Source organism: Muscardinus avellanarius (assembly GCF_963383645.1).
Source record: "Muscardinus avellanarius genome assembly, chromosome: 5".
In the NCBI taxonomy this organism is placed as follows: Eukaryota; Metazoa; Chordata; class Mammalia; order Rodentia; family Gliridae; genus Muscardinus; species Muscardinus avellanarius.
In genome coordinates, this window is record NC_137790.1 from 82,957,651 (window position 1) to 82,974,675 (window position 17,025).

The 17,025-nt window shown below is 37.8% G+C and overlaps 1 protein-coding gene across 1 annotated transcript in view; it reads left to right on the forward strand.

Moving 5' to 3' along the window:
• TMEM207 (transmembrane protein 207) overlaps nucleotides 1-11,581 on the forward strand; it is a gene marked incomplete at both ends in the record, with an annotated part of 33,555 nt that extends 21,974 nt beyond the window's left edge. The window contains one exon of the mRNA XM_080696729.1: nucleotides 11,445-11,581. Coding sequence (XP_080552855.1) covers nucleotides 11,445-11,581 — 137 coding nt within the window. The remainder of the gene's footprint in view (nucleotides 1-11,444) is intronic.
• Nucleotides 11,582-17,025: the final 5,444 nt, after the last annotated feature.

The window sequence follows — 17,025 nt, forward strand, 5'->3', positions numbered from 1 at the left end:
AAGTCTCCACCACCATCGCGAAGAACTCTTTCAACACCGCATTTCTCCTTGGTCTCCGCTAAACTCTCTCCTTATATGTGATGTCTGAGATTCTTAACAATATAGAGAAATAGCAGTCCTCTTTCACGGCGAATTTTTCCATAAGTTCCAGTGCATTTAGATAAGTTTTGTCTGCATCTCCAGTGTCCTGGCATCCATAACGGCTTTCTTACCACCTCTCCGATATTTTTCTTTATCTTTTTCTGTTCTGGGCCCGGTTTCTCCAGGGGTCTGGCATGCTACTCGCAGTTCCGCCGGGACCCAGAGTCCCGCGACCCGGGCCCCATCTGGCGTGCCCAGCCCGCGACCCCCGCCCAGAACCCAGCGTCTTACTGGGTCCGGTTTCTCCAGGGGTCTGGCGTGCTACGCGCAGTTCGGCCCGGGGCCCAGAGTCCCGCGACCCGGGCCCCATCTGGCGTGCCCAGCCCGCGACCCCCGCCCAGAATCCAGAGTCTTACTGGGTCCGGTTTCTCCAGGGGTCTGGCGTGCTACGCGCAGTTCGGCAGGGGCCCAGAGTCCCGCGACCCGGGCCCCATTAGGCGTGCCCCGCCCGCGACCCCCACCCAGAACCCAGCGTCTTACTGGGCCTGGTTTCTCCAGGGGTCTGGCGTGCTACGCGCAGTTCGGCCCGGGGCCCAGGGTCCCGCGACCCAGGCCCCGGCTTTTGTGCGCCGCGCGCAACCCCTGCCCAGAACCCAGCGTCTTACTGGGCCTGGTTTCTCCAGGGGTCTGGCGTGCTACGCGCAGTTCTGCCTGGGGCCCAGAGTCCCGCGACCCGGGCCCCATCTGGCGTGCCCAGCCCGCGACCCCTGCCCAGAACCCAGCGTCTTACTGGGTCTGGTTTCTCCGGGGGTCTGGCGTGCTACGCGCAGTTCGGCAGGGGCCCAGAGTCCCGCGACCCGGGCCCCATTAGGCGTGCCCCGCCCGCGACCCCCACCCAGAACCCAGCGTCTTACTGGGCCTGGTTTCTCCAGGGGTCTGGCGTGCTACGCGCAGTTCGGCCCGGGGCCCAGGGTCCCGCGACCCAGGCCCTGGCTTTTGTGCGCCGCGTGCAACCCCTGCCCAGAACCCAGCGTCTTACTGGGCCTGGTTTCTCCAGGGGTCTCTATTTTTTATTTTGAAACAGAGTCTCCATAAATTACCAAATGCTGCCCATAAACCTAGAATCCTCTTGTCTCAACCTCCCTAATAGGAGAGGGATTACAGGTATGCACTACCCTGCCCCTATTAAGACTTTCAATAGTTGAAATGGAATATTCTCTGAGAAAAATTAACAACTAAATAAAAGTAAGGAAATATAAATTAAAATGTTTTAAGAGCAAAACAATATTCTAAGCCTAGTGATTTTTTTCTACTTTTTCTTTCTAAAAGGCATTACTTAACAAGGATACTACATTATAAAGTTGAAAAAAATGTTATTTTGGTAAAGACAAATTCTACAACAACAATAAATCAATCTCCTAAAATCAAAAGCACCTTTCGAGGAACACAGAGGGAAGTAGGGTCACTGATCTTCTAACAAAATATGTTTGTCAAAATGATCTACATGGTAACAACAGTAACTTCTTTTTTGACTTAACTAGAAATAAATGACTATACTTTTTCCAATTGAATGTGTATTTCTCAAGAGGAGCATGAAAACTCTTCATCTTAGCCCTTCTTTCACTTTTAGAAAGAGCCTTTAACTTGACTATCTCGAAATCTTTTTTAGAAGTCTGTTTTTACATTTAACTGAATTATAAGCTACCCATTTATGCTATTATACAGTTTAAAGAAGTGTATTGCCAGGTTATGCGGTATAGTCCTATTTGTCTGATGTTTCTTTCTATTTCCTGCAAGGTGTTTTACATGTCTGCTCCTGCACTTGCCTGGTAGGTTTGAGGTTGGGGAGGGGACAAGGCTGACACATTGCCTCAACAATCTACATATGGCAACACCACCTGGACATTCGAATCACAATGTCTGTATTACTGTGAAATCATTATGAATAATAAGAAAAATCTTAGAAATAAATTGTTTTTAAACAATAATATAGTCAGAACTTATTTAATATCTGCCAAGTACTAGGCAGTAAGTCAAGGCTTTTCAGATATTATCTTGCTTTGGAAAAGTGGTCATAATTTCTCTGAGAGGATTTTGTCTACTTCTGTCACTCTTCTGGGTAAATATACACATAAATATTTGTACTGAGTCAATTAATAATCTCCAAAGTTTCATGATTTGTGGGTAGAGAGTCCGTGAAAATTTGGGCTGGGGGCTCATGCCCTAGCCATCTCACTCTCAGTCCAGAAGGTACTCCTGGACATAAGGTACAGCCTTATATTTTGAGCAGCCAGATGTCTCCATGTCCACTAGGGATTATGTTCTAAGTTTTTTTTTTTTTTTTTTCAGTACTGGGGATGGAACCCAGACTCATTCTACCTCTGAACTACGCCCCCAGTCTTTTCTTTCTCTCTTTCTTTCTCTCTTTCTTTCTCTCTTTCTTTCTCTCTCTCTCTCTCTCTCTCTCTCTCTCTCTCTCTCTCTCTCTCTCTCTTTCTTTCTTTCTTTTATTGCAGTACTGGGGATAGAACCCAGGGGCATTCTACCTCCAAGATACACCCCCAGTCTTAATTTTTATTCTTAATTTTAAAACAGGGTCTCTCTGAGTTGTAAAGGGCCTCACTAAGTAGCTGAGGATGTCTTCAAACCACGATCCTCTTTTCTCAGCCTCCCAAATGCTGGGATTATAACTGTGTGCCACCACGCCCCGGCTTATGTTCTAGAATATTAATTTTCTTCCTCATTCTATTATTTTTTTCCAGTGTAACCAGAATAGCTTCTGGTTCATATTTTGCTCAAGAAATATTGAAAATCTTTCAAGTGTGGTGGCATATGCCTATAATTCCAGAAGTCAGGAAGTTAGGGCAGGAGGATCATAAGTTTGAGGACAATTGGGGCAACTTAGCAAAACCCTCTCAAAAAATTAAAAAAGCCAAGGATATTGCCAAGGGGAAGAGTGCTACTGAATTTAATCCCCAGTATGACAAAGTAAATAAATAAGGAAATAAACAAATCAAAATGTTAAGCCCTCTTAGAAATTTGTCTTCTCTTGTTGCACATCTTGTAGTCTATTGGCTCAGTTACCCCTTCCCATTTATCTTTTCTCTTGCCTATAATAAGTTGAATATTAGGTTATACCACCTACTACCGTCTCCCATTCTCTCTGAGGGATGCTAAGACGGCCATAAAGGGACTGAGCAGCCACTCACTCAGTCTGTTGTGAATGTTGCCTCAGAGTTGAGCTTTTTGGCATTACTGTTTCTACTCTCCAAAAAATAAAATACAAAGGGGGTAATTTAGAAAGTGGTAATCTTTGTGATCTCTAGAGGCTTCTACACTCATAAATTTTGGAATTTAATTCTAGACAGTCCATACTCTGAGGCCATCTGAATCTGGGACCAAACTTGCTTTTACTTTGCTGGCTGGATTCTTATACTTTCACCTCCCTAGATGAACGATTCTTCCAACAAATTATTTCTAGAAGAAGGAGCTGTTCTCCTACGGAACATTATAGAACCACTCTAGGACCTTTGAGAGGCTACAGAGGCAGGCGTGGATTCAAACCAGAGCACCCACCTCCATAGCTACCTTATGCTGGTAGCTTAAGGCTGAGTCTAGCCACTGAGGATTAGGGATTCATATGACTCCGCAGATGTAATGGTTCTGTACTTTTGAGTTTTCTTCACAATTGCTATTTGGAGGAGGAAGAGAAAAATGAGAAATCACTTGAATGGCAATGGTGACATTAGAATATGAAATAGGGCCTCTGGACTCCCTGCCAGCCCTTACTCAGGAGGTTCCCTCCTGAATACAAAATGTGGGAAATGGGTCATTTACAACACTTTAATAGAGACACTACATTTGATGTATTAGCCTGGGGTTCCTTTTAGATTTTTATTTTACTTCTTCAAAAGACAGTTCACTTTAGTGTCACTACTTGTTGATTAAATTAGTTGAGAAGGCTCTGCTCCTCTGACCTAAAGAGTCAAAGGTTTGACTCTGAGGATCTCAAGGAAACTGTCTTCAAACGAGAAGAACCAAGAGAATAAATGTGGCTGAATATCAAGGTGGAAGTTCAACAAACTTTACTAATGTTAAATTTATAAGATAGGCAATTTCTCTCAATAGCAATGCTTGCCAATACTAAATGGGTTGGGTTGCCAATTATCTTGATTAGAAATACTAAAGAGAAAGAAAAAGTAACTACTTGGCTTGGCATCCTTAGAAAAGGTGCCAAGGTATTGCCAGCACAGCCCCTTCCCAATGTTAGAAATAAATTTCCATGGCGTCATAAGAAAAGACACAGGTTCAGAAGTGGCTGGACAAGCCAATTTTACTTTTTGCAAAAAGGGAAGTGCTACCGGTACAGTCAGGTGCACAAGAACAAAATGGCAGAAAACTGCTTGGCCTTTTATCTCTAACATGAGGCTTTTGTGCGATACTCCTGTTGGTAGCAGCATAGCCTCATAGTCTTCATGTCATTGGCTGGAGAGGATGCCAAGGGAGGGGTTGGCACTCACAATCTCCAAGAAATGCTGACTTTACAAAAGAATGTGAGAATATGCAAAGTTACAAAATAGCAATTTTATGAAATGGAATTTAAGTCAAGCTATTTCTTTGATAGAAAAGATCTGATTAGATCCTCACAGCAATGAGATTTCAGGTCTGGAAAAGGTCCTTGGGATCTCAGCCAAATACCATAGGCCCCAAAAGGATCTCCTGGGATAGTGAATATGCCTTTTCATAGTACTGTCCTGATTCAGTGCTCAGATAACTTGATCTCCCTTCCTTTCATAGTATCTATGCTCCTAGACTGAGAGGCTCCCCTAAACAGGCATTGGATTCAGAAGACACCCTGATATTGACTGTGCTCAGTCATCATTTTCTCTGTTTCTATATGCAATAGCAGAGCTCTTTTTTCTCCAGAAGGGAAGAAATAATCCCTCTGATCTCCCTGCTGTGGGCTGAATTATCTGCCATCTAAGTCTACATTTTCAAATCCTAGTGCCCAGTACCTAAAAATCTGAGTATATTTTAAAATATGACCTTTAAAAAGCTAAATAAATTTTAGGAAGTAATTAAAATAGATCTTAATCCAATGGGGCTGGCATCCTTATAAGGGGATATTATCACACAAACACAGAGGAAAGACCTTGAAAGACACAGGGATAAGATGGCCATCTCCAGCCAAGGAGAGAGGCCAAGAAGAGAACAACCCTGCTGACACTTGATCTTGGATTTCTGACCTCTAGAATTCTGAAAAAATAAATTTTTGTAGTTAAAGCCACCCAAGCTGTGATGCTTAATCGTGGCAGCCATAGCAAACTGATATATAATGGGGGGGGGGATTAGAAGGAAAGTAAGATGTTGTTAGAAAAAAAAAAGGAAGAAAACCAGAAGAAAGTCAAGAAGGAAGCAAAGAAAAAAATGAGAAGCAAGAAAAGAATCATACAGTTTGAATTTGTAGATATTTTAAGGACTTGGATTAAAATCCATTTATTTATACAAGCACTAAAATCATCTTCAGGCCTACCATCTCTTCCTGGACTTAGTTCTAGGATCTCCTACATAGCCTTCTCTTATAATACTCCCCTCCCCACTTCTAGGTCCCATTCCCATTCTCCCTTTCTATCTCTGCTCTGCCCACCCACCCCCCCAAATCCATTCAATGACCTTAAGTCTTCTTGAATAGAATCATCCATAAGGAAGTTTCTGATATCTTCTTGCTCTCTTCTCTCGGCCATAAGACACTAACAGTTGTAGTATTATTCAGTTGTTCTCTCCCAGTCCCTATGTTATGGACAAAATGACTTCTTCTTTCAATGTTTTATTATATAAGTTTCTTAATTATTTTAATAATGACTCTGGAATGCTCTCTGTTAAAAACACACACACACACACAGACAGAAGATTTCAACCCATTTTCCCTCTATAAACATGGAAACAAAGAGGAAGAATACATACTGGGCCACAGAAAGTGGCTTTAAAAGAATCTCTGCAATCCGGGCATGATTGTGCATGCTTGTACTCCCTTTAATTGGGAAGTTGAGACAGGAAGATTGCCGGTTAAAGAACAGCCTTAGCACGTGGTGACACTTTCATCAACCTAGTGAGATTTTGTTTCCAAATAAGAAATAAAATGGGCTGGGGGTGTAGTTCAAAAAGGTAGAATGTCCCTGGGTTCAACCCCAGTACCACAATAAAGAAAAAAAATGCAAAATTTTAGTAAAAGTAGGGAAAGAAGAAAAATTGTTGAAATTCTCACATAACTATGCATGTCCCAAATCTCTGTCGTATATGATTATCACAATCCATATTATAGAGCCAAAGTCTACAAGACAGAGTGAAATAAAAAGTGATCTTTTGGCTGGTACTGGGAATTGAACCCAGAGACACTCTGTCTTTAAGCTATACTCCTAGCTTTTTTCCTTTTTTATTCAAAAGCAGGGTTGGTCTTCTGTCAAGACCCTGCTTGAGCCTGTGATCCTTCTGTCTCAGTACTCAGTACAAAGCACCCAGTACTCCCAAGTACTGGGGTTAAAGACATGTGCCACCACACTTGGCTTAAAAGTGATTTGAAAAAGAAAAGAAGCCTGGTGAAGAGGCACATGTCAGTAATCCCAGCTATCAGGAGGCTGAGCTAGGAGGACTGTTTGAAATCAAGAGTCCCAGATAAGCCTGGGCAACCTGGCAAAAAATCACATCTCACACAAAAAAATAAACAAATAAAAGAAAGAGGGGGGGTTTATTTTGTTTATGTTATATTGCTTCATTTTGTTTTAAATTTGTATCTAAAAAGCATGCAATGTCAAAAGGGTTTTAAAAATTATTTTTAAAAAGTTTATTTTTATTTTTAATTCACTGAACATTATCATTTTTAATTTTGGATAAATTGCTATAATACTAGATGTCAACCACTAAGCCAAGCATGGGAAGGAGGGATGGGGAGAGAATGGGGTGGGGATCGGGTGGGGGCTGACTGGGCGATGTGTGCATGTATGTCTACAAAAGTTTGTATCCCACTATGATGTATGAATACAGTGCACCAATAAAATAAAAAAAAATACTGTGAAAAAAAAAAAAAAAAAAAAAGAATAAAGTAAGATTTCATTGAAAATAAGTTTGTGAAGCTGACTAAAAGCACATATTAAGGAGGAAGTGAAGAGAAATAGGTTTGGAGTGGGAGAGGTCTCCTGTTTGAACTTGGGGTTAATAGGACTTGAGGTAGATAAACATTCTCGTGTTCATTAGTAAAGGGCATAGGAGAATAACCCCTACCTCTATTCGTCCTCATTTTAATGAAAAGTATAAAATAACTATAAAGTCTGTACCAGGGCCCTTCTTCCTTCATTCCATGTAGTCAGTGGATTAGAGCCAGGTTCCCAACCCTGACGAGGTCCCCAGGCTTAGCTGAGATCCCAGAGACCCTCCTCCTGGGGACCCATGAGCTTGTCAGGGCTGACGTCCCGATTATGTTGCCCTCCAAATATCCAATTTCCCTGATTATTTTATTATTCCTTGAAATAATCTCCCGTTTTTCTTATTTCAGAGAAAATAGAAATACTGGTCTTCCGTCAGTAATTAAATATGAGTGCTCTGAGCGGGGAAAGAAGGACTGGAGAAAGATGAGGGAAAAGCAGGATGTTCCACACTTCTCACTTTCTCCCTGCCAGTCTCCCAGGACTCTTTTATTTTAGGATTTTTTTTTTTTTTCGGTACTGGGGGTGGAACCCAGGGGCCTTTCTACCTCTGGGCTATACTCCCAGACCTGTTTTTTTTACTTTATTTGGAAACAGGGTCTCACTAAGTTGCTGAGAGCCTCACTAAGTAGCTGAGGCTGGCTTCAAACCTGTGCGATCCTCCTGTCTCAGCCTTCCAAGCGCTGGGATTACAAGCGTGCGCCACCAAGCCCAGCATTTATTTTAGGATCTTTTAGAAATCTTTCCCTATGTTATTCATTCTACATGTAAATAGTCTGTGCCTTATTTTAGGTAAGGAAAAAGGAACTGTTTCATTCACACACTTTCATCAAAGAACACAATAATAGTAATAACTCACATTTACCAATTATTAATGTGAGCCATGACTTTGATGTCTCTAAGTTCATTTGTTTTTCCCTGGGACTCTTAAAGTATTTATTATTCTTTGCAGCACTCTGTACGTGGGGAAATGAAGGTATTTACAAATTAAGCAACACAGTACTACATTCTATAGAACTGTGACTCAAATGAGGCTTTTGAAAGCCATTCTCATGCATGAGAAAGGGATGAGTTAAAGAAAGGAAAAGGGAAGAAAGAGTTGGAAAAGGCATGTTCAAATAAGTCAATCCATTGGAATTATTCTTAATAATGTGAGAAATCTGAATTCTGGCTATAAAACCTGGGTGGTAAGTATATTACTTTTACTAAATTAATCAATAAACTCTAATACCTGAGTTGGAAGTTTTGTTGACACTGTAGGATGGTTCCAGGCATTTTAAACTGAGTCCTCTTAGTTTCTTAACTGTGCAAAATGATAAAAAATAATTTCTGTTTCTTCCACTTCCAATTACATAAAATTGATATGAACATGCTTTGAATAAAATTAAACACTAGTACGAGTTTTATTTTCAAAAGCTTTCTGAGCACAGTGGCTTAATCATGTTTATCAGTCAAATACCTCATGTTTTTCATAACAAGAGCAACAACTGTGTTTGTAATAAGATAATAAAACTTTCCTGCGATAGCAAGCAATTATCAAGTTCCTATCACCTAGAACAAAACACTGATAATTTCAGATCTAGAGATAAATTGGAGCTAGCACAAATAATAGCTGTATAGAATCAATTGGTCAGCCATTTCTAGGCAGAGAGATGGATAAGTTTCCTTTGACTACACTCAGAGCAATCGGCCAGGAAAGCAGACAGTGTTTAGTACAAATATTCATAATGGAAGGAATTACTGGGGCAAGTACGTTTTATCAAGTTTGTTCTGGTTGATCAAGTCCCACAGACTTAAGCTAATGTAAGCCTGAACTGCAAAAGGCATTACTCCATCATAAAGCAATTTTTATTTAATCATTCTAATAATTATATCATTAAAATAGATCAGTAAATAAAAATTCATGTATATTTCTAGAATAGATCAGTTCTTAATATGTAACAATTAAAATAATAAAACTTTAATGCATGTCAGGCCTCATATTAAACACTGCATACTCACTTAGTTTTACTTTTATAGAGGTAGATAATATTATTATCATTTTATTGCATAAGAGAAAGCTGGGGTAAATAAGTAGTATAAAATAGGTTAGTCGTGAATTGTCCCATTTAATAAATAAGAAAAGTACTGAACCAAAAGATAATATTCAAAATATAGCTCTAACCCTTATATACTATAGTAATATCTGAATGATTATACTTTGCTCTGAGGGCCATCAAGATAGAAAATAAGCAAGTACAAGCTGGGCGCGGTGGCTCACAATTGTAATCCCAGCATTCGGGAGGCTGAGACCAGAGGATCATGGTTTTTTAGACAGCATCAGCTACTTAGTGAGGCCCTCTGCAACTTAGTGAGACCTAGTTTCAAAACAAATAATAAAAAATAGGGGAGGGGCTTTAGCTCGGAGGTCAATGCCCCTGGGTTCTATCTCCATACCAGAAAGAAAGAAAGAAAGAAAGAAAGAAAGAAAGAAAGAAAGAAAGAAAGAAAGAAAGAAAAGAAAAGAAAAGAACAGGGCTGGGAGGGTGTAGCTTGGAGGTAGAATGCCCCTGGGTTCCATCCCCAGTACTAAAAAAAAAAAAAAGAAAAGAAAAGAAAAGAAAAAGAAAAGAAGCAAGTACAAATATATAAAATTCCATGATTCTAAATTATCATTATCTACTCCAAAGTAATCATTCTGAGTAAACTACATATGGATTCCAGTGATGCAGCTAATGTCTAATAAGTAACAACTCTTTGAATTCTTTGGATAATTGTGGCATGTTCTTTGGAATCTTCCCAATGGTGTTAAATCTTAATCCTTTAACAAAGGTCAGTAAACTTCTGTTAAAGGACACATAGGGGGGAAATAAGGATACCTAGAAAATAGATTTGGAAAAATAAGGACACATAGGAAATATTTTTGGCTTTGCGATCTATATCATCTCTGTGGGTGCTACTCACCTCTGCCACTGTAGTTCAAAAGCAAACATAGTCAATATGAAAATGAGTGGGCATAGTTATATTCCAATTAAATTTAATATTCAAAAACAGTCAAGGGCTGGATTTGGTTCAAAGATCCAGTTTCTTCTTTAAAAGTGATTTTTGTGGTTGTTACTATTGTTTGGGAAGAAGCAATAAAAAAAATCATTACAAGTCAGGTAAAGACCCACATGAAAAAAATGTGTATAAAGAGAAAATGTTATAAAATATTACTATTGATTTTCTGTGTGACTCAAAAAATAGTCTTTAAGGAAAATATTAATAGAGTTCCAAAAGAGTTACTGAAACAAATTCAAGGTTTCTCAAGGTGACCAGTTTGTGGAAGAAAAGACTTGACTTTTTATATTTAATAGCTGTGTTGCACATTATCTGGAGGTCAAGAACTTTGATTTCAAAGTATGCTTTAAAGTTTTAGAATGTCTTCTCTATTGAGTGTGTATACTTTCTTTCTTTCTTTCTTTCTTTCTTTCTTTCTTTCTTTCTTTCTTTTTTTTTTTTCTTTGCGGGTCTGGGGATGGAACCTAGGGGCATTCGACCTCCGAGCTAAACCCTTGCCCTATTTTTTATTCTGTATTTTGAAACCGGGTCTCACTGAGTTGCAGAGGCCTCACTAAGTAGCTGAGGCTGTCCACGAACCACGATCCTCTGGTCTCAGCCTCCTGAATGCTGGGATTGCAAGCGTGCGCCACCACTCCCGGCTGAGTGTGTATTCTTTAATGTAAGCTTTTCATTACTTATCTGAACATTTTTTCTATTTATTACAATAAAATGTTTAATATAAATATTTGTATTAATTGTAATTTCCAAGCATAAATATAAAATAATAAATTATAGGAAGTGATATTTTAACATTTCTAGTGAGACTTGCATTTCCCATGATGAGAGCATTAGATACAATGTATTTAGAGTAATCCTTTCTTGTGATCTGTAAGAGAATATTCCTTCTAGTTTCAGCTACTAAATTATGAATGCTTTCTGGTGCATTGGTCAATGATCATATAGTTAGTTCATTTAATGAAGTTTTCTTACTATAGTAACAAAACTATCACAGTGAATGGCAAGATGGTTGTAATTGTTTCTCAATAGTGAAAAGATTTTTCTATTGGATTTCATCAGATAGGCCATGTACTTCTGTTTTATGCTGAATAGAAAGATCACACATCTCCATCTTTTTCTTTCTAGGGACAGAAGCAGCTGTGAGTCCAACTGTTGGAATTCACCTTCAAACTCAAAATCCTGAGCTATATCCTGTTCCCTGTTTTGGTATATTAGGTCCTCCACCTCCATATGAAGAAATTCTAAAAACAAGCCAATTTTAGAATTTTAGATCTAGATTATAATGGAAAATATTAAATATACTGGTAATTCCAAAACAGCAGGCTTAGAAACAATTATTTTCTTTAATGAGAATTCCTGAAAAAGAATGGAGATAGAAAAGAATTTTGGTCTTGAAAGTCTTTTTCTTTACTTTTTTTTTTTTTTTGCAGTGCTGGGGATTGAACCCAGGAGCATTCTATCTCTGAGCTATACCCCAGGCCTATATTTTATTCTTTATTTTGAAACAGGGTCTCACTAAGTTGCAAAGGGCCTCACTAAGTAGCTGAGGCTGGCTATGAACCTGCAATCCTCCTGTCTCAGTCTCCCAAGTACTGGGATTACAATTGTGCACCACCACATCTGGCTTGAAAATTTTTTAAAAATGAATTTGTGGAATCGATATATCACATGTTACATTTTTATGCAATATAACCAAATTAATATTTCTTCATTAGTACTCAGACATCCAGTAATCAGGTATGAGGAATCATCTTCATTAAGTTAAGGATACGCCTGTATTATTCTCTGCTCCAATATATTCATCTTGATCTGACCTCTCTCCTAGTATAGTCAATAAAAGTTACCATAGCTAACAATGGGCTGAGTAGAGATTGCAGATGCAGTCCTAGAACTAGAGAGTGCCTGAGTGAGGGCGAGGAATGAGAAGAAGAAGAAGAAGAAGAAGGAGAAGGAGAAGAAGAAGAAGAAGAAGAAGAAGAAGAAGAAGAAGAAGAAGAAGAAGGAGGAGGAGGAGGAGGAGGAGGAGGAGGAGGAGGAGGAGGAGGAGGAGGAGGAGGAGGAAAGAAGGAAGAAGGAGGAGGAGGAGAAGGGGAAGAGGAGGAGGATGACGACGACAACGATGACAATGATGACATTTGGAGTTTAAGGAGAAAAGATAAAGATAGGATTACATGTCTCATTCCCAAAGTTTCACTTTTTAAGCCTAATGAGAGATAAAGTGTAGCTAGAAGCAGAAGGGTATTGCTTAAGACATGAAACACTTGTAATACCAATATGGGGGGAGAAAGGAGATTCCCGTTTTACTTGTGTGAATGTGAGGTCCAGAGACCATGATCTTTCTCTAGTCCCTTAAAACTTGTTATTTATTATAGCACCATAGTAAAATCTTTCTTTGGCGTGTGTATCATTGTTTTTTGTGTGTGTTTTTTTTGGGGGGGTGATTCTGGGGATGGAACCCAAGGGCTTTCTACCTTTGGGGCTACACCCCCAGAACTACTTTTTATATTTTATTTGGAAACAGGGTCACACTACGTTGCTGAGCACCTCACTAAGTAGCTGAGGCTGCCCTTGAACCTCGATCCTCCTGTCTCAGCCTCTCAAGTGCTGGGATTTACAAACATATACCACCACACTCAGCTTGCTTACTTTGTTTTTCTAATTGAAGACTCCTGTTGCAGAAATAGCAGTTGGTGTTTTCAAATAGCATTTTAACAGTGCCACCAGCAGGGGCCAAGACAGAGGGGGAAAAAAAACAGAAAAATCTATGGCAGATGTCATAAGCTAGGTGGCTGACAAATTTGTTACATAAAACAATGGATATAGTCACTTGGTTTTCAATAGATAGCTTGAATTTAACATGACCAAACTTAACTCCTAGTCTTTTTTCCCCAAATATGTTTTTATAAAATTCTTATTTATGTCAGTTAACAGTACCTGCCACCTTCCTATTGCTTACTTTCCTATTGTCCTAGGCTGAAGGACTTGGAGTCATCCTTGAGTCTTCCCTTTGTGTTACTTTCTATATCCATTTTGTCAATATTTAGACTAAACATTTCCCAACTACCATATTTATAGGAAGAGCTGCTCACCAACTGTTCTTGCCTGATTACCACAACAGCATCGGGATGGTCGTTCACCTTCAACTTTTATCATCCTGTATTCTATTTACAATACAGTAGCTAGAATCATATTTTAGTAGACTTTGTAGAGCTGTTGTAGGTTCAAGCAATAATAAGCAGAAGGTACAGACATTTCCCATATACTAGCTCTCTCTACACATGTATATCTTCCCCTATTACCAACATCATTCGCCAGAATGGCATGTTAGTTACAACTGATGAACCTACATCTGCACCTCATTATCACCCAAAGTCTCTAGTTTCTATTTGGCTTCCCTGTAGATGTTGTACATTGTATGGGCTTGACACATTTATAAGGATGAGTATCAACCATCATTGTATGGTATAAAGTAGGTTCACTGTCCTTAAAATTCTTCATGATCTGCCTCTCCCTTCTGATATCACCTTTGACTTCTGACAACCACTACCTTTTTCCAGAATATCATAGAGTTTGGATCACACAGTATTCAGTTTTTTCTGTTTGGCTTCTTTGATTTTTGACTTTGATATATAATATATGTATTCCATATATATTTTTTCATTTATATATTTCCATATATATGGTTCCTTTGATACATATATACATGTATGCATGTATACATATATACATGTATACATATATACATATATGCATATATGCATATATACATATGAATATATACATTTACACGTATATGTGTGTGTATGTGTTTCCTCTATGTATTTTTATGGTTTGATATCTCATTTCTTTTCAGTTCTGAGTAAAATTACATTGTGTGGATGTACCACCATATATTTAGCTACTTACATCCTAAAGAGCAACTTCATTGCTTCACTGTTTTTGAAATTATGACTGTAGCTTCTATCAACATCCATGTGCAGGTTTCTATGTAGGTATACCATTTTAACTCTTTCAGTAAATACTATAAGCAAGGTTGTTGAAAGTTTAGTTTTATAAGAAACTGCCAGACTATCTTTCAATGTGGCTATATCAGTTTGTAGTTCCTCCAGCAAGGAAAGAGAGTTCCTGTTCCTCCACATCTTTGTCAGCATTTATTGATGTTAGTGTTCTGGATTTGGGTCATTCTAATAGGTGATAGTATCTCATTGCTGTATGATGTGAATTTCCCTCATTATATGTGATGTGAAGCATATTTTGATAGAGTAATTTTTTACAATATTAGGAGGATCATGCCCCTTAACTAAACTCTAATTATGTACCATCTTAATTAGAGAAAAGTGTCAAAGTCTTTAACACCTGGCCTATGCAATCTGTACTCCTCTTGGGTTTTCTTTCCTATGACTCTCTCCTTTACTCATTTCTTCCAGGAACACTGATCCCGAGTCTACCAAGTACCATCCTATCTCTGTCTATCTCTGAGTACCCTAACAGTGCTGTTACTTTTGTTTGGAACAACCTGCCCCAGACAATGACACCACTTCACCCCTCACCTTCATTTAGTCTTTTTATTTTTCTCAAACATCACATTTTCATTCTAATTATCCTGCTTTAAATTGCAGCCTCTCCCAAACCTGGTGCTTCTACTTCCTTATCCCAGGTTTATTTTTCCTTTTCCATAGCATTTATCATCTGCTGCTATGCTACATAGCTGAAGTCTATGCTCTTTTGCTTCTCTTGCTAAAATGTAAATCTACAAGTAGAGAGATTATTATATTATTCACTGTTTCATACCCTGAGTATCTAAAGAATCTTACCTCATATTTAGTAAATATTTAAACAAATTTTATAAGTGATATTCCTCAATTCTAGATATTTCCAAAAATAATTAGGTAAGATTTAAATGAGCATAAGACTTTATGAATATGAATGTGGGCTAAAACTAGGGATAGCTGACCATGTTATAAACATAATCTCACTGTTTCTACTGGTAAAAGAAGTCAAGAAATCTAAAAAACTTATGTTAATGTGATTTAAAAATGTCTTATATGTGTATAGGGCTTCATGATTTAACAACTATTTTCATATACACTATCAGATTTTATTTTCATGACAATTTTGTTACTGGATTATTCTGAAATTCAAGGTATGCTTGGTAGAATGACCAGCTATTTCCTTCAGATACTCACTATGATTCTAGTTATGAAATAAAAATGTATTTAATTCACAAGAACAATGAGATAGTGAAAAGATGACAGAAGAACGTTAGTCATACCATCTTAACACCTGGAAAGATTCATGAGATGGACACGCATGGTTGTCATATTTGACTGAGCTTTCAATCTTCTCTACTTTGTTAAGTGTCTTCATGAAAGAAACTGAAAATAATCAAGTACCACTAAATGGGAACAATCCAGAAACATGCAAGAATGAGAGAATTCTAAAGATGAAGTCAATCTACAGGGAGGTCACATTGCAGAGAAGACTCCACTCCAGTCATAATATAATAACCGAGAGCTGCAGGAGATCCAGAAACCAGAGAGAAAATAAATGGGGTCATAATTAATGACCTATAAATAAAACCTGAAGGAATTGAGAAAAATTATTAATTTTATGAAAAACAAAAGTCAAATTAACGAAGGATCAATGCATAAATAATATAAATAATTAAAAATGGTTAATTGTGAATACTATAAGCACTACTGTGCAAATTAATTGAAATTATGACATTAATATTTTAAAAATTTGTCATTTTTTATTATAAAGCTGGGTAGGAGGAAAATGCATTGGAGGTAGGATATAGTGTAAACCTAAATTCTAATCTCAGATTATAGAAAATCAACTAATAATATGCAAACTAAAAAAAAAAGCAAACTGTGATAAAGCACCTCATTTGTAATTAGGTACAAATATTTTAAAAACTACTAAAAGTTGAAATTTTTGTTTTAAGAAATGTGACTTGGAGTTTATAATGCATGGTAGAATGAGAATATAAGTATTTGTTTTTATTATGATATAGTACTATTTGACTTTAAAATTAAGTGTGAATTTTAATTTAACAAAAATACACAATTAGACAACTAATTGATTTGGCAAACAAAAAGTAGATGATTTGGCAATGATATAGCTTACATTTACAACCTAATAAAGAATCTTATACTTAATAAATACAAAATTTTCCCATGTTGCCATGTTGTCAGACATGGTGGTGCATGCCTCTAATCTTAGTGTTTGGGAGGCAGAGACAGGAGGATTGCAGATTCAAGACAGCCTCAGCAACTTAGTGAGGCTCTCAGCAAACTAGTGACACCGTGTTTCAACATAAATAATAGAGATGTTTGTTTAGCTTGGAGGTCCCTAGGTTCTACTCTCAGTAATAAATAAATAAATGGACAAGAAAAAAGAAGAAAAGAAATAAAAATGTTAAACAAATGGTTTTAGATGATAAGTCTATACATGATTTTGTTTTTTAAACACATTTCAGGATTTTCTAATTGTATAATGTGTACTTTTACAATTTAATATCTAAAAAAAAGGTTTTAAAAGTTTGAGGTGCTTAATGTGCTAATTACTCATTGCACATTTATACATGATTATGAACAATTATTATGTCCAACTGAAATAAAGTACGTACACACAAAGATATATATTTGACATATATATATATATATATTTGACACGTGTGTGTGTCTGTTGTGTGCATCTTCTT